The following is a 27,534-nucleotide window of genomic DNA, read 5'->3' on the forward strand; positions in this document are numbered from 1 at the left end:
CAATTAAGTGCCATCACAAAGATTCTACAGTACACAGGACAAAACCATAACACATTTAGCCAAAACATGCTTGTGCTGTGGCCATTTGGCATTTTATCCTTGAATTTAGACTAGCCTTTGTGCGCTCTGAAGTGCAATCTTGCTTTCCCCCTCTGTGACTGGTCAAGAAGCTGAAAGTGATCAAACATGCAACAGCACAATAAAGGCTTGACTTGAGACTTGGTGAAGGATAATAAATATTCCTTCCTTCCCCCTGCCTTGAGCAGCTTATTTCCACCCCAGTATACATATTTTTGGAAGAAGTGCTAAAGATGCCAGTGGAGAAAATGTGTAATTTTTACAAAATTAAGGATTTAATATGCACATATACATTTTAACTCTAATAACAATCTCCCCGGCATTCTTCCCAAATATGTTGATAACATTTTTGATGATATAAACATGAAAAGCAGTAACAGCTTTTTACTTCCAATCAGCTTTTTATTTCCTCCTTGACTGCAGACATTTCTCTCAGCATAATCCCGAGCAAGGTTATCCTACACTAGTGTTTGACAAATTCCTATCAAACATTCCTGACCTAAGGGGTGACGACACATTTGCTGTTAGCCCACACCAAGTGCCAAGGGAAACCCTAACATGTGCATAAGCTTTCAGAACGGGACATGGAACATATTCTTAATTAGCACTTGGTCACATTTACATTCATTATCTCAGTTGAAAAGGACCCCCATGAAAGCCTGAGCTTTAAAATAGGAGCTTGAAAAACACAATAGCAAAATGAAAGGCAACATGGCAATTCTAGACAGTGCACTTGAAAGAACAGTATTGATTTTCTTCTTTTTTTCCTGGAGGATGATAGGTACAGAATCAAGCTTAAAATCAGGAATAAAACAGAAGAATATTAAAGTTATATTTTGTTTATTCTTCTTTGGTAAACTTTACTGTCTATGCAAAGCACTTAACATAAGGTCATTTTCATAGTCTGTGGCACCATGTAAAGTTCCTCAGGCACCTTCCTGTGCCAGGTCAGAGCAGGTACTGAAATGAGTCCCACGAGTGCAGCCCAAGCACCTTGGGCACGCAGGTGGCAGCTCTCTTCCCACCCATCAGCTGCACCACCTGCTTCTGAGCCGAGGCTGCAATTGCTCTCCTCTGCCTTTTCCCAAGAACAGTCACATCCAAAACCCAACATCACACCCACTACGGGAGCACCCCACTCTTGAAGGGAAGTGCAGGACTCCAGCATGGAGACTTACCAGTGTAAGTATGCACTGTGATTACAGTGGGATAATTTCCTGACATACACAATCAAAACTGCCTTCCCTTGGAAACAGAGCACGTGTGACTTGTACAAACAGGTATGTTGGTGTGAACTATCACTGCCCATTAACCTGCTTCCTCAGCTCAGCTGCTCTGCTGCAGGGGACTGTCTCTGAAGTCTGCTGGCAGACTCACTCCTCTGAAGGCTCCTGTAGCCTGCTTCAGTCAGGCTTTCATATTCCTCCAGTTAGTCCACACCATTTTGACTCAATCAGGTTAGAAAACACAGTATGAGTAACTCTATAAAGAGCAACTAAATAATGACAAATAGTAAAGTGCATCTTTCATCACCTCAGATGGATGTGGATCCCATCATGTATCTGATCAGTCAAGGACATTCAAAGAGTTCCTTCAGATTCACACTGGCTCTATGACTACATTATTAAGCTTCCTGAGTTCAAAAACCCTTGAACATTACATTCCAAGTGAATTTTGGGGTCCACTCTGGTAAGTCTCTATATATTTGAAGACTAGTAAGAAATGTGCCTCTTGAGCACTCTGTTTCAAGTTTTTGCAACTGTCTCCCACTGCTGCAGCTTAAAAAATTTTAAAATCAGGTATTAAAATTTTGAATGTCATAAAAGAAGAGTGACAGTAAAGAGGGATGCCAAAGTTGCATATTACTGTAATTGAATGTATAAACCTAAACTTTTAAAATCCAAATATATATTCAAATATAAAAATTATATCAATTAGAAGTGTCAAGAAGCACAAAGAGGTACAACGTTGGAGAAAAGCTTCTAACTTTTATGAGAGTAAGATATTTTGTAATACTATATCCAACAGCAGCCTCAAAAGAATTTTATGAAAAATTTTGTTCACAAAGACTACACTATAACTGGACCATCAGAATTTTTTCCCCCTCACATCTTTTGAGCATCTCCACAAGGCAATACCACCAGTACTCCTGACCCCTTGATGCAGAAATTTTCATTTCAACACAGTTAAACACAGTTACACAACAGGACTCAATTCATAACGTGTCTTATACTCACAAGTGTAAAAAATGGAACAAAACCAGATCTGTCCTATTATACATGAGCATTCTTAAAATAGAAAGGATTCATTTTGAAGCTTCAGGCAGCATTCCTAGACTAATCTCGTGTTAGACAGTTTGTTCATATTTTGTTGAATTGTCTTTTAGACAAACAGCATTTAAACCTAGAATGAAACATGTTGGCAAAATTTTGATGTACATGGATTCTGCTAGAGATTCAAAACTTCTGTCATTTGAGAATGATGAAAGCTTACAAATATGGAGTTTTCTTGGTACAAGAGAAACATGTTTAAAAAAGAGTAGCACTGCTAAATGGCAATTTTTAGAATTAACAATCACCAAAGCTGCATGCATCCATGCCACTGGTTTAACAACAACTGAGTTCAGCAGACTCTTCATAGAAGTTTTTCTAAAAAGGAGAACCTAAATTACTAAAACCTGAGTAATCCTAATCTTTTGAATTCATAAGCTTGAGCACACTACAGAACTTTGAAAAGTGACAATTAATATCAACAGCAGATTTTACATCTCTTTTGGCCTCTTAGCCTAAGCTTGCCATTTATGTTTGAAAGATGATGCCTTCAAATTAGCAGTTTGCACAAATGTAAGGAAACTTGAGCTCTACATTATAGGTGAAAGTTTTCTGAACCAAGAGTGATTAATGCAGTCTGTAAACAAGAGTCCTGTTTTCTCTTAGTGCTTTTAAAATCTGTGTCTATCTTGACACAGCCAAGGATTTTGAAGGCCAGTGTTCTAAGTCCTGCATGCGGTTTCCACACCAAGAATTATGTTTCAATTAATTTCTACTGAAAGTGTTGTCACATTTGTAGGAACTCAGTTCTCACTGAACTGCTATTTCCAGAGCCAAAGTGTCTAAAAATGTCTAAAGAGACATCCTTCAAGTCTGCAGAAGAACATCCAATGATACAGAAAGGGCTCCTCTCCATATGTTGTCAGTGCTCCCACCTCTCATTATATGCACACTTAGCACCCTCAAAAATACTAATTGAGCACAAACAAGATGTTTTAGACAGTCAAAATCACACATCCACACAGCAGCCACTGTGAACTTTATTAAGAAAATAAGTGTTTGCCAATTAAACTGCAATGACTTCACTGACTTTCCCATTTACTTGTGGAAAATCAGTTCTTTCATAACGGCTCTGGAAATCATTTATTGCCAGGTAAGTGCTGAATCCCTGGCTGTGTATGGTCTGCTCAGAACCCTGTCAGCTTTACCAGGAAAGGTCTATATACACCTTTGCAAAATGCAAAGTCAGCAACACATCTTTCATTCAAGCAACAAAGTCATTTTTGAGGCAGATGTCACACTAGTCAAACAGCAAAGCCACCTTTACATTAAGCAATCCTTTCTATCATGACAGTTCCACAGATGAAATGTAATTTTTGAGGAAAACAATCCATAAGGTACCAGTCACAAATTCTCTTCATGTAACTATTTAGTCAAGTCTTATTTCTCACGCAGGAGAGGCTGAGCTACAATGAAACACAGCATGGTGATTTATCTTCATGAGAATGTCCTGTTGCCAATGCATCTGCTTTTGCCTCCTTTGCTTTTTACTACTCTGAGTAGTCCTGTGCAGTAAAGTCAGAACAAGGCTTCTTCATTCATCTGGAGTCAGATTTATATCCAACCCTCTAAGTGACTCACACCACTGTCTGTACACATCTCTGAAAAGTAGTTCTCCATTCCTAAGTAATCCAACCATCATAAAGATATTTTCCAATGTCTTCAACTCCAGAAGTTGTTTTAATTTCTTTCTCATCTTGTAGCCATGTAGCAGAATAGCATTGTCATGGGCTATGTATAGTAGGATTTAATCCTTATTAATAGCTTCAGTAGATGGCCCGAGGATTTTTAGTACTGTAGTAGGCTTCACATGCAGCTACATAAGCAGATTCTGGGAAGAAATCATCATGGTATTCAGCTAAAAACCTGAGAAGAAAGCACATACAAAAAAAAAAGAACAATATTAAACATTTAAGAGAAAAGCTTTTTTCAAATTGATTTTTAAGCTCAGCAAAAACACAGCCTGGGAATTAAGAATTATTACTCTTTGAAATTTGGCATACAAAGAATTTGCCCTATTTTTTACAAGTTTCACATAGTAAGAAACAGTCTTCTTCTAGCATTCTGAAATCCAACAAGCACTAGAAAAAACCCCTCAAGCTCAATAACAAAAAAAATTCTGAAAGTTAAACCTATACTTGGAAAAAGAATTCAAAGAACTAGCAGAGAAGGAAAAAGAAGTTATCTTCCTGCAACTTCTCTAAGTTGCCTGCTCAACATACTCCTTTCATTTATGCCCAAACCAGTATTTTCAGTTATCACTTTGTCAGTATCTTATACAAATAGCCAGCAGCCATTAAGTCAAACTATATCTTTTAAGGCAAGTAAAGCTATGACTTTTCATATGTTCATGTGCCTTTAGGGTCTCCATCTTCCAGGAGTACCTGACTTAAATATGGGTTTCAATGACAAAATACATCCTTTGCAAATTCAGTTTTTTAATTTCCTATTTCCACAAAATGGTCGGCAAGCACACACCAAGCACACAATATTTTATAATGCTTTCCTGCTCTCCTAACACACAACAGTTTCTTTGGTTTAGGACTGAAAATGAAAATAAACAGTGCTGCTATGAACACCAGTAACAAACAGCTGAAATGTATATAAGCTCTCTGCTCCTTCTTTTGATTTCAAAGACACTGGGTATACAAATGGAGGCAAAAGGGCAAAACAGTTATTAAACTCAAGATTACATTCAAGCTGTACTTCAGAAGAAAACACAGACCTTCAAAAATACCTGGATATTAAAGATCAGCATCAATAAACATGGCAAAATGCTAGCTACATGTTTTACTAGTAGGAAACAAAACAAACAACAGAAAACAATGTCATTTACAGAATCTGTGTTCTCTCAAGGAACAGTGGCTGGGGCGATGACTTCACTATTGGAAGCTGAAAATATCGGTTTTGCATAGTCAACACTTTGGACACAGAAAGTCTAAATTAAAAAAAAATCTTCATGTGAATAGCATAAAAACTACAGGCTTTCTCCAACCTCACTCACTGCTGCACTGCCTGAACTAGGCATGTCCTTTGATCTACAGAGAGCCAAAGCATCAAGGAATACTGGCAAGATCCTCTAAATGAAGCACTTTAAATTTAATAACAAATATATTAATTGCTCAGAGCTCATAGCAAACAGTGACAGTACAAAATTGCAGATAAATGAAAAAGGGTTGATTTTCCCCCAATCCTTGCACTTGAACACAGGCATCAAATAAGTACTAAACTGGAGGAATAACTAGTTACATCCTACTAACTCTAAAAAAACAGTGAGAAATAGAAACTCTTTTAGAATAAATCAATCCTTCATGGTGTCACCATTAATTTAGAAGGCACATTGTCAGCTTCTTCCATACTTCCTTCTTTCACAGCAGCTCTGCAATTAACAGTATATAGAGGGTCCTAAATGGTTTCTGATGTAAAATGTTTCAAACCACTAAAAAGGAATACTCAAATTATAGCAATTTAGAAGCTAATAAAATACCCAAATCACCAACCACTATGACCTCTGATTTCAGTTAGCTACAAATCACTTTCTAGGATGAGGGGTTGGTATGAAGCAAGTGTGGAAAAGCCTCGAACTTAACAGGCTTGGACCTAACTTTGAATGTATTTAGATTGTATAAGGTTGAGTCACAAGTGGTATTTAATTAATTATAATTAATAATTCTTCATTAACACACATTAATGACTCCAAGACATTAAAAAATTACAGGGGCTGATGAAAATCTTAGCATCTTTGCATAACATTCAGTAAAACACAGTACTAAGAGCTAGATCATACAGGGTAATATGTTTTAAAAGAACCCTCAGAGGGCATTTGGGTAGCTGACAGTTCCAAGAATTTTAATGGCAAGTAATGGGAAACAGGTTCACTTTCTCTTACAAATTTCCTGACTTTTGCTGAAATCAGTCATACATGCCAGTTTGGTGCATGCTGAAGTGACAGCTGGTACTGATGAGAAATTTAGCTGAGATGGTGCGCCACAGCTACAACTCAAAAAAGGGCAGAATGCACACAGTCAAATATACATCTCCCTGTTCTTCATGTAACAGTTGTGGAAAGCAAAATACCCCAGAGCTAGCAAACAAATTATTTTCTGCAGAGAAGTAGGAGAAAACTACTGAAGGAACACAGTCAGCCTCTTTCCCAGTCTCTTCTATACCTGCATACAAAGAGCAGGGGCCCTTCTTGAAGCTGCTATTCGAAAGACATCACAGTGCAGAACACTGGCACTGAAATATTAGGAGTCTCCTAAGACCTTTGCCTACCAGATATTTTACTATTGCTTTGCTCTTGGACAAGCTAAAACAGCACCAAGATCAATTACACTGTTACCTGAAAGTCATGAGCCAAGATTTAAAGACAGAGGGAGCTGTAATTAGCAGACAGAGACAATGTTCAGCAACAGATACAAAGCATATTGCTATCAAGCTATTCAGAAATTTTTTCATCATTTTTAACTTACAAATCTGATCCATTCAGTTACCTGTTGCATTATTGCCTTTTTCATTTCTATACTTTTTACAGAGTTCATATGCATACATCTACACAGTGAGACTGCTGATGAGCAACCAATTCTGGGATGCACAGTCCACATTGATTTGAGACTGCATGCATTTTTCATCATGAATGTCCACAAAAACAAACTCATGCTTAGCGAACATGGCACAATGCAGTTATTTTCCTCCCTACCACAGGTTCCTAGAAGGGCAACACTTCAGAAAGGTCTAGAGAGGATGGAGACAAGGGAAAAAGATGTGGGCAACTTAGGAATTCTTCAAGCTATGTTCTGATCTTCAAGTGTGGGTGTTTTAAGCAAGCAATAGCCTCACAAATACACTACCATCTGAGTGACTTAAACAGGCAGATCTATCAAAAAGAAGAACTGAATTATCACTGTCCACATTAGAAGGCCATTTGACACACATCATGAACATATCTCAGTAAGAGTCACTGAATTAGTATGAGTTATTTTAAGAGCATACTCTGGTGGGCCTTGTCTTGATACCACCAACAAAATTTATTACTGGAAGTCTCTGAATGAAGAAAAATAATTCTTTTAAATGTCAGCTACCATCACATGAATAAAATTAGGGACAGCCCAGAAAGTGTGAAAATGACAAAGAGGATGTCTTTCTAAAACCTTAGTTTTTAGAAAGACATCCTCAGCCATTAATGTATAAGAAGATAGTGTCCAAAGGAAAAGTTTCCAGGAAGGTGACCCTACACACTTCTGCCACAGAATTTTAAAAGGTGAGCAGACGCTTTGATGAGATCAGTGACCTGTTTGAAAGGTTACTGTAATGATCTATCTAAATTTGCTAGAAGACCATTATGATTCCTAACTCCGTGAGTCACCTCATCAAAAGAAATGTCATTTGCAGATTAAGAAGTTACCTCATCTCTGACACTACTACTCAAATGTAGGATTTGAAAACTAAAAGGCTTTAGGTTCACAAAAAAATATATGCCACCATCTGACCCTCACCCCTTCCCAATTTATAGGCCTTTCTCCATCTGGAAGGCTGTACAGGGTAAAAGATAACAAAGGCCATCACAACCCCATTGCAGTCAACAGAAGAAGTCAATTGAGGTTTCAGATGTTTATTCCAATACCCAGTGGCTCAAGAACCATGCTAAAGGAATAAAATGGCCTGTTTTGTTGACTGGACTCATCACTCACTGATATATAGAAACTGAGATAATATTCCTTGGCCTTTTAAGAGGAAGTGTGGAGAACCCTGAAGATGCCAAGCTACCATCATAATATTTCCAAAAATCAGATTGAGTGAGTGAGGATTTAATTTTCCCAAAGACCTTTTGGGAAAACAGTCCTACAAGAGCTTAATACAGGAGTCCTTGGCTTGTCTTGAGGATGAAGACCCTGTGACCCTAGAGCTGCCTTCTAAAAAAGCTACCATAACACATTTAAAGGACTTGGGGCAACCTCTACATGTAGATACATGATCCACACCTCAGCTATTGACTAGCAATATGCTCATTCAAATTCCCAGGAACCTGATGATTTGGAAAGCAGAAGGAAGAGAAGCAATCTATGGAGAGTTTCAGGAACAGTTTCTGGCAATGCAACAAACCCTTAGTCATGGACAATAAGCACCAATGAGCACATTCTGTAGACCAAGCAGCCAACAAAGCCCACTGAAAGCAAGAACCTGCACAATACCAGGTACTCACTAAGAAACATTCTCTCTACAGGTGCCAAAAGTTTGAGAGGGCCCAAAATGGTAATTAACTTTCTACTCAACTGTGCAAAGAGAATTCCTTCAGTTCAAAGTATTTCAAAACTTGGAAAAAAATGTTGATTTACATGTTTGTGCCCTCTAAACCCACATCTCCATTTATACTCAGAAACTTGATTTTTTCACATTTAGGTTCCAATTCCATTAACTTTTCTAGTGTGTCACAACCAAGTAACTGGTTAATCCAAAAAATTGAGAGAAAAAAACCCAGTGTAATTCAACAATACTAATCAGTTAATAATACAATGTAAGAAACACTGGCACAATTGCATTCTTTTCCATCTTTCAGAATGTGATTTTTAATCACTTGCCCTTTTGCAACTGAAGCCACAATGACTCACAACAAACTCTATCATAAAGCAACTCTGCCTTACTAAAGATGTCTTCTAATCCATTCACCATTTGCACTGCTTAATTTTTTCATTCTCAGACAAAAATAATCTCTCATAATTGTACATTAGCACAGACTAGTGGTGATAATTCACCACTGCAGTTATATAGAATAAAATTACTACACTCAAAATATGCTGTCAGCACCAGAGATCTATTTCTTAAGGTTACTCAAAACAACTTGTCATCTTTGTATATACACATTTTATTATTACAGTCCTCTGATTTGGCTTCCTTCTCAGAAAAACTCAACAGTATCAAAATATTTTTCTACCCATGGAGCAGAGTGACACAACAGATACAAGCAGATTTTAGAGCATCAGGGGGAAAAAATGAGATCTAAGCTTAAAGGAAATACTGAGTCTGAAATACCTGTGGGTTTTTAACAAAACTAAAATATTTGACTATTAGCTCTCCATAATCTGAACTAATACACTAATCATCTAAAAAGAGACTTACTAGAAATTTTAGAAGCAATATTTTAGAAGTATTTCATCACTTATTTATTTCTCTGTATTTCATCAAATTCGAAATATCTGTCTATGCTTTTCTGTACCACTTCATTTTGCCTTTTTTACCAAAATGCAAATGACATTCTCTGAAATTACCTCAGTGAAGATGGGTCTTGCTCTTGCAAAGACAGACTTACTGTATCCTCCTCCTAACTCTTAAGAAGCTTCTATTGGTTAACAGACTTGGGAGAGGGCCTGTGATTCCAAAACAGTTTTCCAAGCCAAGGCCGTGTGCAAATTAATGGAAACAGCAAAACAGAAACAGGCACCTTCCTGCCAGTCATTCGTCACCACTGAGGCAACCTCTGGAGGCTTGTTAGGCACCTTACAATGCCAGGAAATTGTAAAATAGAGCATATGCAGCATTTTATTTCAAAAGTGGCTGAAATAATGGAATTAGTTTAAAGCTAATACTTTCTCTTACTCTAAAGCTATTAACAGGCAAGAAGATTTAATCAGGGGTCTTTTACTAGTCCAATTACCAGTTAGCACCAGTAAGTACCAGCTAAAGCATTAGCTCCCACTGCTTGGTCCTAAAGACTAAATGTGCACTAAGTGAAATTCAGTGAAACCAACTGGTGTGTCTAATTTTAGACTGCAAGTACTATGAATCATTTCAGAATTAAATAATTTAAGATTCAGAGTTTTACACTTAATTTGAGAATCTGATTTTCTTCTGCAAATTCTATTAGTGAGAAATAAACTTTCCTGTTCTCCATGAAAAAATTTTCATTTTGCATGCTTGTAGAAAGCTGGACTAAGTACAGAGGGTAGAGTTTCTACTTAACAAGAAAGTCAAAAAGATGCATTTCATACATTCCTTAAAAATATATGTTGTCTGGGAAATTGAGAAAAATGTTGTCTAAGAGCAGTCTGAGGGCATAACTGGAAAATTATTATCCATGTAGCATCTCAAAGCTAATTTAATGCATCTATCATGAGCTAAGTAAACTCAAGACAACAAGCTCCCAGAAAAAGTATTACATTACATAAATCTCAGTTTCTCAGCCCATGGGAGATTAATAGTATAAATGGTAAACTATAAATTTTAGGCACAAAATCATAATTCAAAATTATATCAGTATCTGTGCAAGAACTAAATCAGATGTGTACTGCAGGAAAGTTTTATTTAAGAATACATAAACCACTAATGCTTGGACTACTCTACTAGACATCAAAGAAGATTCAGGAGTAGTTTAATTAAAGCAAGCAAACCCATCAATCCTTTGTCTGCTATTAGAGCAATAAAGAAAAGGAGAGTACTTCAGCTTCTCACTTAAGAGTAGTTCACTAAAAAAAAAAAAAAAAACCAAAAAAAAATTAAGCAGTCCTAAGTAAACTGGCAGCTATTACATAATGCATACAGATGTTGTAGGGAAGACCTTACTGTTCAAAAGTGAAGCCAGAACAGAATTGATATAAAGTATTTATAATAATCATCCATTAATCCTTTAATTCCCAAAAAGGGGAAGACAGAATGTGAAAATTGAAGAACAAATACTGATGCCTAAAGATTTTTAGCTTTTTGTATCTTTCATGTATTTGTAACTTTGTAGATTGCTAAAGCATGGCTGCTGTTTCTAGCAATTTTCCTACCTTTCTTCCCTACGTTTAGAAACTATAAGCCAACCTTAGTGTTTAGTCTTGCCTCAAGAGGAGAACCAACTACACAGACATTCTGTTTTTCAACCAGAATCTAGACTAGACACAAAAAAAGTGAAGCAAAAGAAACCTCTGCCTTCAGAGGGGCAAGACCCCAGGGATTATTACCTAACCAACTAACCTTTTAATTGAACAATATGTGGTAAGTATACTAATTAACTGACTTTATAAAAATTGTGGAATTACTATACCACGTGCGGTTTTCGCCATATTGTGTACCTGAAAGCTTTCGAGTAGAGGTTTGCTTTTATATTCACTCTGACATTGTTGGGAACATCTATTCTATTTTCCAGGCCTCAGAAAAAGATGTCACCTCAAACTCAAATTGTCTTGTGATTAGAAACAGATAATGCAGAACTACTTCTGTGATAAAAATCATACACAAACAATTGTCTAGAAAATAACTGTTTGATGACTTTCAATGACAAGCAGCATGAAGAAATAAACACCCAAATGAAAAACTTTCCAAAGCACCAAGTGAATACATGTTGAAAAAAAAGTATCTAATAGTTTGCACTGGTTTCTGTTGCCCAGTAGCAAAGCTGACAAGGAAAGTAAACTAAGTATTTATTCCAAAGCTACCTAAGATCAAATGCTTCCTCTACAGCAGTAACTGTAACTTTGAAGCTTTCTTGACACTGCCAAAAAAGAAACTGCTTGAAAAAACACAGCCTTCAAATATTTTGCTGTAACAGATACATGATAGACACATGATGCTTGCCTTGTGGGGCTCATTTTGGTTTTGTTGTAGCCTGGCCTCAAGGAGTGAAGCACACCTCTGGTTAAGTGTTTTCTGAAAGGAATGCAGGTTGTGTATTTGGAGGACTCTCCACCATGACACAAAGTATGGAAAGGGGGAGCTACTGAGAGATTTGCTTCAAAAGCACAGTTCTACCTCCCCTAAAAATGCTGACGTGAAAACATGATTTATTTTATTTCTATTTATAGATGACTACACATTTTAATGAAACGTTCAGATGGAAAAGTACAACACATACAGATACTATCACTAGAAGTTTCAGTTCCCTTAAACAACCCTTTTCCAATATGCAACCTTTATTTTATGGGGTGTAGGGGACATGTTTCTCCTTTCGTCTGTTCTAATCCATTAAAGCTTATCTATAGAATGGATATGAAAACATGGTATTAAAGACACTAAAGAACAGAGATCTGCTCTGATCAACACAGAAGAATCTGAACAGGCAGAAGTCTGATAAAAACTGATCTGATCCACAGTGAGTTAAGCTCCCTAAAAATATTCACTCCAAGCAAAAACAGTCTTCCAACAATGAACTTTAATTCTGTCCTGTTTAATTTAAAGGTATTTTGAATGCCAACAAGGATCTGACAAAAGAGATTCAAAATGGAATCAGTAAAATTTGACAATTAACTGCTCACAGAGAAAAATTGTGTATTGTAGAAACTTTGACATTGGAAACATCTTTTATTTTCAATAAGCAATTAAAGTAAAAGCATTTTAAAGCTTTCATCTCCCTGATGTGTAATGCAAGTTTGTTTTTTTATGCTGGTGTTGTGTTACCTTTCCCTAAGTGGCTACTGAAGTCCCTGACCCAATTTAAGTTATAATTTCCATATCTGTTCCATTACCCTCTACAACACCTTCTCCCAAAAGTTTTCCTTGGTAATTTTGTTTCCCAGTGTACTGATGGTGCACAACACAGCACCAACACAAGATATCTAACCACATCCTCAATGTCATGCAGAAATACTAATGACAGTACCTGATAAACCCATCTGATCAGGGTGCAGGTATGACCTTACAGACTCCAGTGGTGGAGCTAGTGTGGTCACACAGAGTGGTGTATCCCTACAAACCACTGACTGCATCAGAGAAACCTTTCTGTTCAAAGCTCAGTTAAGACAGACATTTAAGAAATCACTATAATTAAAAACACATTTTAAAGCACAAATTTCTCCCCCTGCTAATATTGATAAAAAATACCAATGCAGACTCTGCATTTCTTCATTAAACATGCTTATACTTAACCAAGTCAGACTGGCCATTTTATACATATCAACAAACTTTCATACTTCAGTTCTGTATCAATGTGTTATGAAAATTCAAAGTAGAAAATTGTGATTCCCTTCAACTGGAATTAAAAAATTAAAAAATCTTATATTCATCTTTACTTAAATTGCTATTGTTAAAATGGTATACTAATTTTATCATAATCTTGTGGTTATAGAAAATTAGTATCTTATTTTAAACTCTCTTTGCCATTCTAGGATATTTAGATCTATGTAACAATAGAAATACTGCTGTGGTACATTACGTCACATTACCTCAGAAACATCTCGAAGTGTTTTACTAAAGCCTTTAGGTTTTTGTCAGGAAAGCACATCTTCCCCAGTATTTCTGGTAGTTTTACTGTGAATAAAAGAAATAATGTTTATACCTCTTCTTGGACATGCAACTTCAAATTACTTTTATCCACTACACAGAAAAGAATATAAAAATTTCTTCTCACCACAGACCCCACTTTTCCTTGCAAGTTACTTTTGATCTTTCAAAGCCTTACTAAATAGAAACATGCTGAGAAGGTGAATGCTGCTGGGTTTAATGATGTTTGACAGTGTAGTGGAAGTAACATTGCTTTGCCTTTCTTAAATGAAGGCTTACAGAGCCAATAAAAGATAACCAAACTTATGAATAGCCTAAAAGTTCCAAACAGATTAAAATGTACATTCCTCCAAGAACAAAGATAAATTTAATAAAGTAAACAGAAAAATCACTCTGATATCAGGACTGGAAAAAAAATATAAAGCAACTTTGAGCAGAGAATTTTGCATTAGTTTACCAAACATCCTCAGCAAATGTTGAGATCCATAGATATATGAGGGAGGTGGTGGTTGATCACTTGGTGGATAATTCTCTGGCATCAATTTCCAGGACAAAACCTACAGATAAAATAAGAAAATACCGGTTATGAAAACTTTATAGCATCATAAATAATTTAGACTGTACAGAACTTCAAATTCAAAGATGAAATAAGTAATACCAACAAAATCTTTTCTTCTGTAGCCATACTCTGAGGTCCACAAAACTTTTAATCCTTGAATCTAGAACAGTAACATCGAAATCTGTTACCTCATTCAATTCGTTGTTTCTTCTACCTTCAAAGCCAGTAAACACCGTGCTCCCTTCTTTGCTAGGAGTCAGAGTTATAGGTGAAGACGACCCACTATGGACAGGGGTTTCTTCAAAATGAAAGGAAAAACAAAACAAAAGAAATAAGAGAAATTTTACTACTTGTATCTATAAGCTATTAAATGCATCTAAAGCCTGCTGCTAAAATGTCTGAAGTCTTAAACACTGAAATTCAATAAAAGTTATCCTAAAATAGATTTTCAGAAAAGCAGCTTATTGCATTCTGTGGAAAAATATACCAGAGTACTGACAATATTGCTTTGTATTTCTCTCTTTGGTAATAAGGCCTCAGAGTTAAAGAATTGATACAAAAAGTGAATGACTTCCATTTCTTTCACTGAGTTTACAGCCCATTCAGCACTAAAAGAACAGAACTTTCAGCTCTGTTTAGACCCACAATGTAAAAAGAAAAACCTACTTTTTTCCAGGTGCAAGAAGAGCTTTGGCATGGAGGCGGGGGTCTCGAGGTGCCGCCGTTTCGGCTGCGGGGACGCGCTGCTCTCTGACAGCCTGTCGCAGTTGGAGCTGTGGCGCGTCGAACGCCTCAGCGACTGCAGGATCTCGGGTTCGGCTTTCCGCCTCTTCGGCGTGGCTGGCTCCCCTGTGGTGGGCTGGCTGTCAGTCGACTGAGGCGTGGGTGGATTCAGCAGAGGAGGGCTTGGGGAAAGTTCCTCCTGATTTCTAGGAAATTAGGGCAGGATTACAGAATTGAAGAGGTCAGGGCTCTAGCCACAAAAGAAATTATTCTAGTTTTACAGATGTTATTGAACACTTTTATTCAGATAAGACAATCTCCTCCCAGTAACTATTACATAGCAATGAGTTCTTCTATTAAATTCTATTTTCCAGATATATACTTATCTTCAAATCAAAGTTAAAAACCGTAACATTCGCCTACCTTCTGAGATAAGCAGTATTAAACTTCTTATATCTAACCTACCTGTTAGTATTTGTTGAGTTTTCTTTGATAGGAAGAAAGAATTTTGATGAAGTCACCTTCTTAAACTGGGCTTGTTCATAAGGATAGAGCAAAATTAAGGGAAGTGTGAAGTCAAAGGTTATTCTCAGCCCATCCACCATCTCTTTACATAGCTCGACACTAGAGGGGAAAAAAATTATGAATTTCTTAGTTGCATGGCACTATTTTTCAGCATAGTTGCACAAAATTGCTCTTTAATACAGTCCATTAACATCATAACTACAATATGCTGATTCAATCACTAAGTAATGATAAGTGGTGAAAAACACACTTAAAAAGATAGCGATTGCTCTTGTTAACTTCAGAAATACAAGTCTTTTTAAAAGGTCTGCTTCATAACCTCAAACAAAAATCACACAACTGTTGTATGACACTATTCACTAAACTAATAAAATCTACTGTGGAGTAAATAAAATTAGTCAGGTGTTTTTTAGGTAAACATTATCTTGGTTGTCCAAGTTCACTACACTGAAAAAAGAGGCACCTGCCAGAAAAAGTAAGTATTAAAGAGACTGAATCTCTGGATTCAGTCAAAAGGCATAAGCAGAATTTGACCTATAGCCACTAAGATGCAGTTAAGGCTGTGCTCAAGAGATATCCAGTGAACCAACAAAACCAGATACATTTGCATGGGAGAGCAGTTTCCAATGGTCTGCTCTGCTAATCAGAGCACTACACTTGGAGGCTACCAGGAATTTCAGTTTCAGGTCTGTGTGAAAGACTTACAAGGTTAGGTGATGAGCACAAGAGCTGTTACAAGAACCAAGAACACAGAGTGCAGCACACCTGCAACATCTCTCACCTTTGTGAAGATCTTCCCCTCTCATTATTTCAAGTGCATATATGTACATGGTAACAGAATTTGATTCTGCCAAAATGATCCATGTTTGAAATTCCAAACTTCCAATATTTCATATCACCTACTAAAACTACTACACATGAATTGGGTCAGGGGACCATCATGTGTAGAAATTCTATAAATCCAAGAAGGTAAATAACCATTAAGGCAAATACAATGAAGATGTCAGCTGAATCTCTCCCACTTAATGATTACTGAAACTATACCGAATTTTTTACTAAAGCACTGTTTTTATTGAGGAAGTGACTTGAACATCAACCTGTAAAAATCATAATGTGTGTAAAACCTTCTGTTCATATTTCTGATATTTTATCTAACCTTTTGTTTGGGAGATTATACTACAAAGAAGGAAAAGTGTCAATCTGTCAAGGAATGAATGACACCAACATAAAAGAAGACACTCAGGCTAAAATATTGCAAGGAATAGCATAACTACACACCATCAAAATAGAACAGTGACACAAGTCAGGATTTCTCAATAAAATAACAAGATTTCACCCCATTGTACTTAGACAGAAGCAGTCTCATCTAATATCAAAAATCTTTAACATAAGAGAAAAAATCCCCAAAACAATCAAAAACCACCACACTGCAAACATGCATGGTCAATGCATTTGTAACATGGTAGAAGAACATACAGCCCAGCTGAGAAAACAGACTAAAACACAAATTTCAACAAACCAGGATTTGTGTTACCACGTTTTCTCTACATACTAACTCTAGGATTTAAGATCATATACCCATTTAAAACAAACACTCAACTTGCCCTTGGAATTCTTTGTAAGTGTTTGTATTTTTATCCTTTTTAAAACGTGAACCTGTTCAAGTTTATCTAAGCAGGGTATTCTTATATCAGATATGAAATTCTCCACATTGACAACAGCAACACATTCTTCCAAATGGATCTCAATATTTGTAAGAATTTAGATGATAGAACAGGATATTGATACTTTTGCATAATGACTTTTCAGTGTATAGGGACTCTCTCAATGATAAACAAATTATCAGTGTTACTCTGCTATAGTTAGCTATCAAATACTTTGTGCCCTGTAAATAGATATACAGTGTGGTATAAGCTCACAGAAGTGAACAACCATAAAACAACACAGAATTTAAGTTCATTCTTCTTGTGACAACAGCAGTAGACTAAAGATTACTCACTTCTTCTCTGGTGGCACATAATGAAGATTCATATTAGCATGTGGAGTCATCTGATGGTGCCGAGACCTTTCATTGGCTGAAAAAGCAGCATTAATTGCAAAGTGTTTTACATATGACTCCAAGATGGTTATTATATTTGTCTGGCAAGGAAGCTTCACTAGCTGAAAAAGAAACAACAAATTAATGTCTTATAAAAACAGTAAGTTGTAACTAATTTAATTACTAGTTATTAGTTGTAACTTATTTAGTAAATATCTACTGCATAAAGCAAATTCAGGACTGTATCATTTCAACCTTAAACTGCATTTTTATCAACATCAGGAGAAACAAGAAACATTTCAGATTAACAAGTCTGCTGCATTTCCAGATGTCAAAAGCAAACTGCATTCTAAAGCACAATCAGGAACCACAACAGTACACTGCTAAATATGACAAGCCACTGTTACAGCTATAGAGAACTCTACTCCCCACCTCTTTGTATTCCTCCTTGCCCTGTCTGAACTCAACATGAACATAAAAAGGTGAAGTTAAAAACCTCCAGGAGTTGTATAAACAAAAACTACTTTTGACACCCTCCTCACACCCCCATGCACATTAGAGCCCCAACTTTTATTTTATACCCTTTTTCTTCTATTAATATAGTAGCAGTCTTCCTCAAGCTTCTTTTTCAAGACTTCAGGAATTTCAATGCTTATTGCTCTTTCTTCCATGTCCCTTTTTGTATGAGTATCTTGTTCTTCTTTCTACAACAGATCAGCGAAAGAAAACAACATATCAGTTGTGAAAAAAGAACTTCAATAGTAAAGACACAAATGGATAACAGCCTTAAACTCTCTAACAATACTGCTCTTGAAAACATCTGCAAATTCATTTTTTTAAACCTTTTTTTTAATTTAGCGTTCTCTTAAGTATTTAACTAAAAAAACTAAAATTTGTTAGGTGTTGCTGATTCAGATAGCACACACTGTAGTAGTTAAAGTCTACACATCTTCAGATCAGCTCTTTACTGCAGAAAAATAAATGTTTTTTTCTTGAAAACAATCCTCTCTATGTTTTAACTTAAGACCAGGATTGACATGTCTGTTTCACAGTAAAATAAAAGACAAACATCCTGGGATTGTCCAACCTGCATAGACAGCAGCACCCACAAAAGTGGAAAATCTATTCTGCTACATAAGCCTTTTGTATCGAATGAGAAGGAAAGAAACAAATGTGTATTTTTAGCATAATATCATACAGTTCTATGAGAAAATGACATTGTATAATTTTCAAAATCACAATCGCAATAAACACCAGGAATAAGAAAATTATGCTTTTAATTCCAGCTAAATTACCAGTTGTGGCATATATTTCATCTACTTCAATTTTTCCGGAGTTTCAAGTGCAGATGTTTAAATTCTATTAACTAAAGAACACACAAAAATACCATTTCTGTCCTCTCATCTATGTCACTTTCTTCACTTTTTATTTCTTCATCTGTTCCTTCATCACTGTCATCAGACGAAGAACTACTTATAGCTGCATAAAAGAGATTTCACATATTTATTATTACATTACAGAGCTTATGACCAATTGGTTTGAGGCCTCAACACAAAAAAGCAAAAAACCCAACCCACTAAAAAAACACAATTATCTTGTTATATTTAATGAGGATGAGTAATCCTAACTGAATTAAACATACATTATTTACAGCCCACTACAAATATTTTAAACATGTAAGATGAGTTAATAGGAAGTCTTCTTGACTCTTCTCTAATTGAAAAACACTCACTTTTAAAAGATCTCTACATTCCTGAGCACCCACATTTTCATTGGACTTTAGTTCTGCACAGGGGATTAACATATTAATCATTCCATCAAAAGGCATGAATCTGTGCAGCAGCAGTTCCCAGAACATCAGTTAAGTGCCAGCCAATGTTCCTGCTGGCTTTCTAGTCACAAAGGAAAATGCAGGAAATTAAAAATCTGGCTTGAAAGTGAAATCAGCCAGTCAGCTGACAAGAAACAGACCTTTGTGTGAGGTAGACTAGGGAAAAAAATTTTCTTATTGCCCTCAAACACACACAAATACTAGCAGGGAAATGTGTTTCCTTACATCAAACAAAGAAATGTCAGCGCTTCTCACACCTATTAATACTACACTAAAGAAAACAGCATTAAGCTCTGAAATTGCTGATTAGAACAGTTGAGTAGAAGAAATGCAAGGAGAAGCAGCTGGATTACAAGAAGAAAATAGATATTAACAGATGCTTATTATGAAACATAGTTCTCACTCTTCACATGACTGCCTTTGTATATTTCAGGTAGGACCATTACACTCCCATGGCAAGTGACAGCACGCACTTATCCCCAGGTCAAGGCATCCCACCAGTTACCAAAGGATGAAAACAAACTCACAGTTTTCGCTACTCTCATCATTTTCTTCAGCAGGAAGGCTTTTTAACACAGAGTCAACACCAGGCAACCTGCAGCGTCTCTTCTTTCTTCCCTTTCTTCTCCTACAGAACATAAAATGGTTCACTGACATTTGGGTAATATTATTTCATTCATTTATCCTAACTAATTTGATTATGTGTAAATGCACATGAAACCTATGTTTGCGTTATTCTCATTAATTAAAGTTGAAAACATTTGGACAATGCTTATTTGAGAGTGGATTCCCCAATGTCTGTACACTACCACACATTCATGTTCTCAGGCAGATCCTCTAGCCATGGCTAACCAATATTAGATTATTGCCTTTGTCTCAAAAATACTTCAGGTTTTCCTAAAGTATTTTGCAAGTACATTTCTTTGGGAAGATGCAGATCCAATACACAGGCATTTCACAGCAATAGTTAAGAATAACAACATAGCTAACATAAAAGCTGTTAAGTCTTTTAGACTGTTAATAACAATCCACAGGTCTCTAGCTTAGAGTAGCTCTCTAGAATGCACTGTGTTATGCATATATCTATCACCTACAGCATGAGCTCAGACACCAAGGGCAAATGTAGACACCTGGATGTATTTGTCTGAATCTGAAAATGAATCTATTTTGAAGCCAAAAGGATTCCTTACATGCGAGCCACAGCCTTCCGTGCCAATTTACGCTGTAATCTGCGGTTTTCGTCTGTATCCCGAAGAACATGATCTTCAGCTGCCCATCTATCCCAGCTAAGGACAGGTCAAAAGAAAGTACAAAATTACTATGAATATATGCCACTCATGATTACCAATGAATTAATATACTTTAAGTCTACAAAGGACTTGTGTAGTGTGATTCAAAACATCTGCATCACAAGGTCTGGCCTTTTCTCTGTTCACATGGCTTCAGCTCTCACGTTGCCATCTAAAATCTCTCAAGACTTGACGTAACCCAAAACAGCATTTCTAGCACTGACACATACTATCAATCACAGTCAAGACACTACACTCATGTACTGACCCTGATAATCAAAAAATCCAGAGCTAGATTTAACAAAGCATAAACCTTTTATTAATGGAAACTTAGGTGCCATAAGTATATGCCACAGACAGATAGCCCATAAGGTTTAAACTCATATCTATCAAACCGATTCACTGAAATTTATGGATACAGACCAATGTCAACATGAGCAAGAATATTAAAGGCATTCACAAAAACAAAAATACTCCTGCAAACATTGGTCCCTCGATATTCTATGCAAAGCCTGTCCTTGCAAAATAAAATAGAAGAAATGGAAGAACTGAAACCACACATATATGTTCTTACCTTCTGTTCCAACCGTTAAAATGGATCAGATATTCTGGAATCTTTCTGCCTTTCTCATCTTTTCCAACAACAATATCAACAATCTGAAACAAATATTGAATGGTACATATTAAAAAGCTTGAGCAAAAGTAAGCCTTTGGGTATTTAGAAATTTTATGCACAAAGAAAGAAAGAAAGCAAAGAAAATTAAATAAACTTGATATTTTGCCAGTTAATATTGACATGAACAGAAGATAAGGATTATATGATTAGAAAACCTAGCTTTCTTGTTAGCTACTCTTAACATTGCAGACTGCTCACTCTCTTTGTCCTATCCTCAAAGGTCTCATGCCTTCAAGACAGACAAAGGGAGACATCAAACAGATATGCAGATTTGGGCTGCTTACACTTTCTCCCCTGTGCTGTCTGCTCAAGCCCCCTAAGCAGGAAACTCAGTTCTCTATACATAAACCTCAGAAATACTGCTCTGTTGAACACCACAGACTCTCAGCCACCAAACATTAACAGGCTTTGGGAATATCTCAACCCTTGTTTTCTTCCATTTTCACAAATGTGCAATGGCCAGTCTGAAAGGGCCTGCACCTCAGAAGAAAAAGATATGGTGCCTGCACTTGAGAGACTTTCAATAGATCCCTATCAGTACTTAGGCTACAGTGATGGTTTAATTTGGCTGTCCAGAAATTAAGAACTAGTCACAGATGGTTATGCTGTTTAGGGAACTTGACCGTAAAGAAGAAAAGGTACTATGCATTTTTGTACTCAGGTTATAGGTTTATAGGGACAGCAAATACAGCAGCCAGGTTGGGTTGTCATGACACAGGAGTAAATGTAGAAACAAAAGGGCAGCCCGAAATATTACGGGACGGTGGCATTCCTAATCAAAGATTAGGAGAAACACAGATAAGCACAACTCACAAACCTGCAGCAAAAAGTACTAATTTCATCAAGAATCCAGTTACAACACTTTCTTTTTTATCCCTCTCTGTAACAAAAAACCACACAGAACTCTGTTTCTAAGTCGGACACAGATGGTTTAAGATTGAAAAATAATCTTGTGATATCCTATATTTACATAAAGCTCTATCATTACTCTCACTACTCTTACGGTTAGGCCCTAATTGAGGCAGTCACCTCTTAGTGCAACACCTATGGCCCACCGCGCACTGTTTACTCTCCTATTTCCGTATATTCTCCTTCACCAGCGGTACCATTTATACCTTTCTGAAACGCAGAAGGGCGGGCAGTAAGCGTGGGAAAGCGTGGGGGGAAATAAATCCAGCTACGCTACAAAACTGCAGGGGTGGCAGTAAGACTTCAGAATTACTTCGCAGGTGCTCAGCCAAGAACGGAAGGCGCGGAGCGCGGCAGACGCTGCCTGAGGCGCTCGGCGGCCCCGCGGTCTACCTGCCGCGACAGGCAGGCCCCATGGCCCCTGCAGCCAGCGCGGGCAAGGCCCAGAGGCTCGCAAGCAGCTGCTACGCGCACTCCCCACCCCGGGGCTCCCGTGGAGCGGGGAGAGAGCTGAGCCCCACCGGGGCACCGGCCTGAGCCGCCCGCGGAGAGCAACAACGGAGGGAGGCCAGGTCCGGCGGGGACGGCACCGCCTCGCTTCGTCTCCCTGCCCCGTGGCGGCCCCGCACCGCGGCCTCCCCGCCTGCTCCCTCCTCCCCGGGCCAGCACCCGCTTCCCGCAACAAGTGCGGCTGCCGGCGGAGCCGCCTCCCCGGCCGGGCCCACAGCCGCTTCCCGCGCCGCCTCCCGCCCGGGGGCGCGCCCAGCGCCCGGCGGGAGCGGTAACGGGAGAGCAGGAGCCGTAACGGGAGCGGGCGGGCCGCGCGCCGGCCCCGCCCCGCGCCCTCCCGCCCGGGGAGACGCGGGAGGGGGAGGCAGGAGCGCGCGCGGCCGGTCACCTTGGCATCATAGAGCACTTTGGCTTTGGTGGGGTCGGGCTCGAAGCAGAGAACTCTCTCTCCCCGGTGGAACTTAAATTTCATTCCCCGCGAGGTCATTTGTTCATCATGGCGCAAAGGAGAGGAGCCCCGCCCGCTCCCGCGGGGAGGCGCCGCGGACGGCCCGGCCCCGCCCCGCCCCCGGCTCCTCCGGCGGGGGCGGGCGGCCGGGACGGAGCGGGGATACAGCGCCCGGCTTCCCCTGCCCTCGGAGCGGGAGCGGCGTTCGGCCCCGGGCGCTGTGGGGACGGCCCGCCCGCCTGTGCCTGCCCGTGCCCGCCCCGCCGGTCACGCGGGGTGCGGGAGCCGGCGGCGGGAGGGGCGGCGGCGGCGTGGGGGACGCGTCCCGCCGGGCGGAGGGACGGCTGCCTGCCCTGGGCCAGGGGAGTCCCTGGAGGAGCCGAGAGCTCCCGGCCGTGGCGGCGGTGCCTCAGTGCCGTGGGAGCCGGGGCGTGCGCTGGGCCTGTGTCCGCCAGCGGAGCGGGGTGCGGGTGAGGGTTAAGTGAAAACAACAGCTGCCCTTCTCTCTGCTGCTGCTTCCCCCAAACATCAGCAGACGTTCCCATTCCTCATCCTCTTTCCCGCGTTCTCTGCTGAGCGAAGAACCGCCCCTACTCCCAAGATGGCTTTGTGTACATTGTAACCTCCCGCAAGGTTTGTTTTGCTCTCTGTGGTTCTTTCAACCTTCCTTCAGGAAAATAAAACCAGAAATAAATAGGGTGTTGGGACTAGAAACCCAATCTGCTGTTTAATTTCAGATTTTGCAAGCACACATATAGTGCAGATAATCAAAATCAATACACAGCTTTCTTGCCAGTTTATGCTGACTGATGCCTGGAAGGGACCTCATGGGGTTCAGCCAGGGGAATGCTGCAGTTTCCCACACGATGTTATTAGATGCTCCCTCAGGCTGTTGCAGTTTTTATGCCAGTTCTGGATTTCTGATTTACACAAGACCATAACAGGGCTGGGAGGCCTGGGCTTAGCCAGCCTTGTGGAAAGACCACTTAATTTGATATTATTTCGCATTTCTGAAGTTGTTTTTCTGCGGAAGCTGTTCAGGAGATGGATGACACTAGACTGTGCAACTGTGCATACATTAGTTTGGTGCTAAGGGGAAGAGGAGTTTGAATCCTCATATCTTTTTTCCAGTCACTGATAGCAAAGCTGGAAGCTGTAAGGAATTCCATGGGATAGAACACGTAATTCTAGTGTATTACCAGAAAGTTTCTGATGGTAAAAAGTGATAGGGAGTACTCAGAAAACAAGATTCTGAGAAGGTGACTGCTCCTTAGGATAGGATGGACTGAGTATTCAGTTTCTTTTTATTCAAAACATACATATTTTTATAGTGGGAATGGTAAGAAAAGCCTGTAAACCTGCTGCTAAAACTGGGTGGAGTGAGAGAAGCCAATTGATGGAAAAGAGTGAGAGAAATTAAGGAAGCATTCCTGAAATTGTTCGGAGCCCATCGATGGAAACAGGCTCCAAAAGTGCAGGAAGTGTTACTTAAGTTACTTTTTTTTTTTTTTGGAGAACAAAACTGCTTCCAAGGGACTACCATGCTTTAAAAATGGGGGGAAACAGCAACAAACAAACAAAAAAAAAAAGGGAAGGAGAATCATCAACTAGTGCTTGTGTCCCTGCCTCCAACCTGGTGTTAAGAGTACTCACAGAAGAGAAGCTTCACACCACTTCTGCTTCTTCTAAACAGCTTATGTATTTCCACACTGCCTCCTAGATTCCTCCTTTTCCTTCCTCCCCACTGATGTCCACTTGCAGACTCTGCTTCTTGTTTGTCTCAGCTTCTCCTAGGTCACCTCATCTCACTTTCATGCCTCCCACCCAATCTACTCCTCAAATCTTTTGATTCTAATTTCTTTCTGCTTGGGTCTCCTAATACTTACATACAGCTCTCTGCCACAGCATTTGAGATCCAGTTGTTGCCCTGTCTACTCTCTCCCTGCTCCCATTCTGGGATAGATGCACATGTACATCCATCCTTATCTCCCTGAGCCACCTTGCTGTAGATAATCCTAGCCTGCAGATCCCCAGCCTTGTCAGATCTCCTACCAAGGCTCCTCCTCTAGCAGGGCTTTCAAAATCCTGTATGTGAGCTGTGCTTAACTAAGATCCATCCAAAGGGAGGCGGAAGAGGAGAAATGTTGGTGTGTTTATGGAAAACCCGTGATAATGCTACCCAGGCAATGCCTACTTCTAGATAAAATACAGAACATGGACTTTTCAAAGGTACTGAGTTCTCCATAGTGAAAACTGCCAAATGGCTGCCCAAAATCAAAAATATAGAGCAACAGCCACCTGGCAAATGATGTTTGTGTGTGTATGTACGTACTGCCCGTGTAGCACCTACCGTGAGTTGTTCCTGCCATGTAGAGCACATAAACAAAAGGCCCGGTATAGATATAGGAGGTTTAGCAAAGCTTGAACTACAGCTCCTCACTCACAGGCAGCAAGTTTACAGCAAGGAGAAGGCACAGGCAGCAGAGCAATGTCGGGCAGCGCAATCCTCAGGAGCGCCATCCCAGACACTGAGGAACAGTGAAGGGGGGTGGGCGGTGGGAGAGGCCAGCGGCAGGGTTTGCTAAATATTGCTGAAGCAGGAGATGAGCTGACCCACCACGTATTTTGAGGACATTCCCAGGACACTACATCGCCTCCAGGAAAGAAAAGCAGATTTACAGCTCCTCTGGGAGACAGAGCAGCCCGGCAGTGGAGACTCCGGCCTCTTGCCAAAGTGAACCCAACGAGATCATGAGGGCTAATTCGGCTAATTGGAGGATCTATTTCAGCTGTGCGCCTCCCCGCAGGCTCAAAGCACACTCTGAGAAAGTTTTGCTCAAGGACTGGTTTTATTTTAACAAGGCGCTGTGTTTCAACCTCGCAACCCGCGCCGTGTGTGAGGGGGAAGATGGAGGCGGCGCAAGGCTCGCTGGGAGCTGTAGTCCTGCGGCGGGCGCCCTGGCCCCGCGGGGAAGAGGTGTCGGGGTCCCCGAAAGAGGAGAATTCCCTGCCTCCATCCTTCCTTCGCAGCTCACTTGGAACACCGAGGTTTGCGCTGTGCGGGGAACAGGGGTGCCGGCGGCCCGCCCACGATCTGCGCTGCGCGGAGCCTTCACTGCCGCGGTTAGGCTGTGTGAGAGCTCAGCTTCAGCCGCACGTCTGCTGCTGCCGGGCTTCTCAAAGTACCTCCGCAGGCAAACACAAAGGTGATAGCAGCCCAAAGACACACCCAGTTAGTCTGGCGAGAGGCAATATGCATTCTGTTAGTTGCTGTTGTTTGAATCTGCCCTGCTTTTCATTGTTTCCTGGGATCTCTGTTCCGGAGCCAGGTGTGTATTTACCTGGCTCACCTGGATTGGTCACACCTGGTTTGGTTAGCCCAGGGCAGTAGGGACAAGGGGTGATTCTGTTAGGAAAATTAATCCACAAACACCAGAGGTTTATGTCCAAAAAGGAGACAGAGGAGTCCTTTTTGACTTTATTTGGATAAAGGGAGAGGCCATGGGGCATTGCCTGGGATCTCTCGAATTTTTATTATCTCAAATTATTTATCTCACTGCTACCTTTTTATCCTAATTTCCCAGCCGCATTTCTCTTTCCCCATTGGCTGAGGTACTTGAGAGGTACAGACTTCTCGATACGCCTGATACCGAAGATTTCCGTCTAATGTATAACTCTCCCTTTTAATTTTTAATTCTTAGGGAATTTAGGGGTTTTTCTTCCCCATTGTTTCTTTCATCTTTCAATGTCTAATTTCATTTATTAGCAAACCTAAAGTTTATTTGTAAAAGCAAATATCTTTTTCCATTCATCAATCAGTGGAATCCTTTCTATTGTTTCTTTTATCTCCCAGTGCTAGTTTTATCTACCAGCAGACCCACAGCTTGTTTGTAAAGACAAATCCTCTATTCTTCTCATTTCTATGAACTCCAGCACCCACACTGTCACTGCTTCTTGTTTTCAGTTATTCCTAAGCAATCAATAATTCTTTTAGCCCTGCACTGAGTTCTTTAAAATCCCTCCTTGATTTTGTTCAGCCTGAAAACGGCAAGCAGACACTTGTAAGCATTCTGAGAGTATTTTGGCTGTATGAGGCTCTCATGACATTGGCCACATTGGAATCTCTTAAAACTGTGTAACTTTCTTCCTAAATGTTTATTCAACAGCCATCACCTGCATGTTCTTTTCTATGTTTTGATTGTTAGAAAGCAAAATTATTTGTTCTGGCATTGATTAGAGCAAGATAATGTTGTTTTTAATTTTTTTTTTTTTGGCAGACTGACATTCTTATTTTTTGCCCCCTCTTTTTCTAAAAGTAATTATAACCAGGAGTCTTAGTACTAACATCATGGAAATTTCCCCAATAATATTACAGAACACTCAGAGGAAGCAGAGCACATCCACAATAAGCAGGAGGAGGAGGCA

At 39.5% G+C, this 27,534-nt stretch overlaps 1 protein-coding gene across 2 annotated transcripts; it reads right to left on the reverse strand.

Moving 5' to 3' along the window:
• Window positions 1–3,370: 3,370 nt before the first annotated feature.
• On the reverse strand, window positions 3,371–25,759 carry MSL3 (MSL complex subunit 3). 2 transcript variants are annotated; one of them, XM_064407710.1, is made up of 13 exons: window positions 25,727–25,759; window positions 21,141–21,223; window positions 20,468–20,563; window positions 19,805–19,905; window positions 18,834–18,925; window positions 18,028–18,150; window positions 17,408–17,568; window positions 15,349–15,507; window positions 14,827–15,089; window positions 14,349–14,458; window positions 14,059–14,158; window positions 13,544–13,628; window positions 3,371–4,274 (listed from the first exon to the last, which is right to left on the reverse strand). In XM_064407710.1, exons 1-13 carry the CDS (start codon window positions 25,742–25,744, stop codon window positions 4,175–4,177), a joined length of 1,491 nt encoding a protein of 496 aa, XP_064263780.1. In that variant the 5' UTR covers window positions 25,745–25,759; the 3' UTR covers window positions 3,371–4,174. The 2 variants fall into 2 exon arrangements, with proteins under 2 accessions (XP_064263780.1, XP_064263779.1); XM_064407709.1 differs by lacking the exon at window positions 25,727–25,759 and adding an exon at window positions 23,050–23,324.
• Window positions 25,760–27,534: the final 1,775 nt, after the last annotated feature.

The sequence above is a fragment of the Passer domesticus genome, chromosome 2 (assembly GCF_036417665.1).
Source record: "Passer domesticus isolate bPasDom1 chromosome 2, bPasDom1.hap1, whole genome shotgun sequence".
Taxonomy (NCBI): domain Eukaryota; kingdom Metazoa; phylum Chordata; class Aves; order Passeriformes; family Passeridae; genus Passer; species Passer domesticus.

Excerpts from the sequence above, each read along its gene's own strand:
- MSL3 (XM_064407709.1), bottom strand. The coding sequence starts at position 23,148 with ATGACCTCGCGGGGAATGAAATTTAAGTTCCACCGGGGAGAGAGAGTT. Across the intron at positions 21,224-23,049 it reads AAGTGCTCTATGATGCCAAG|ATTGTTGATATTGTTGTTGG; the intron begins GTGACCGGCCGC and ends TATTTGTTTCAG. Across the intron at positions 15,508-17,407 it reads TATGTGCCACCAGAGAAGAA|TGTCGAGCTATGTAAAGAGA; the intron begins GTGAGTAATCTT and ends TTTCCCCTCTAG.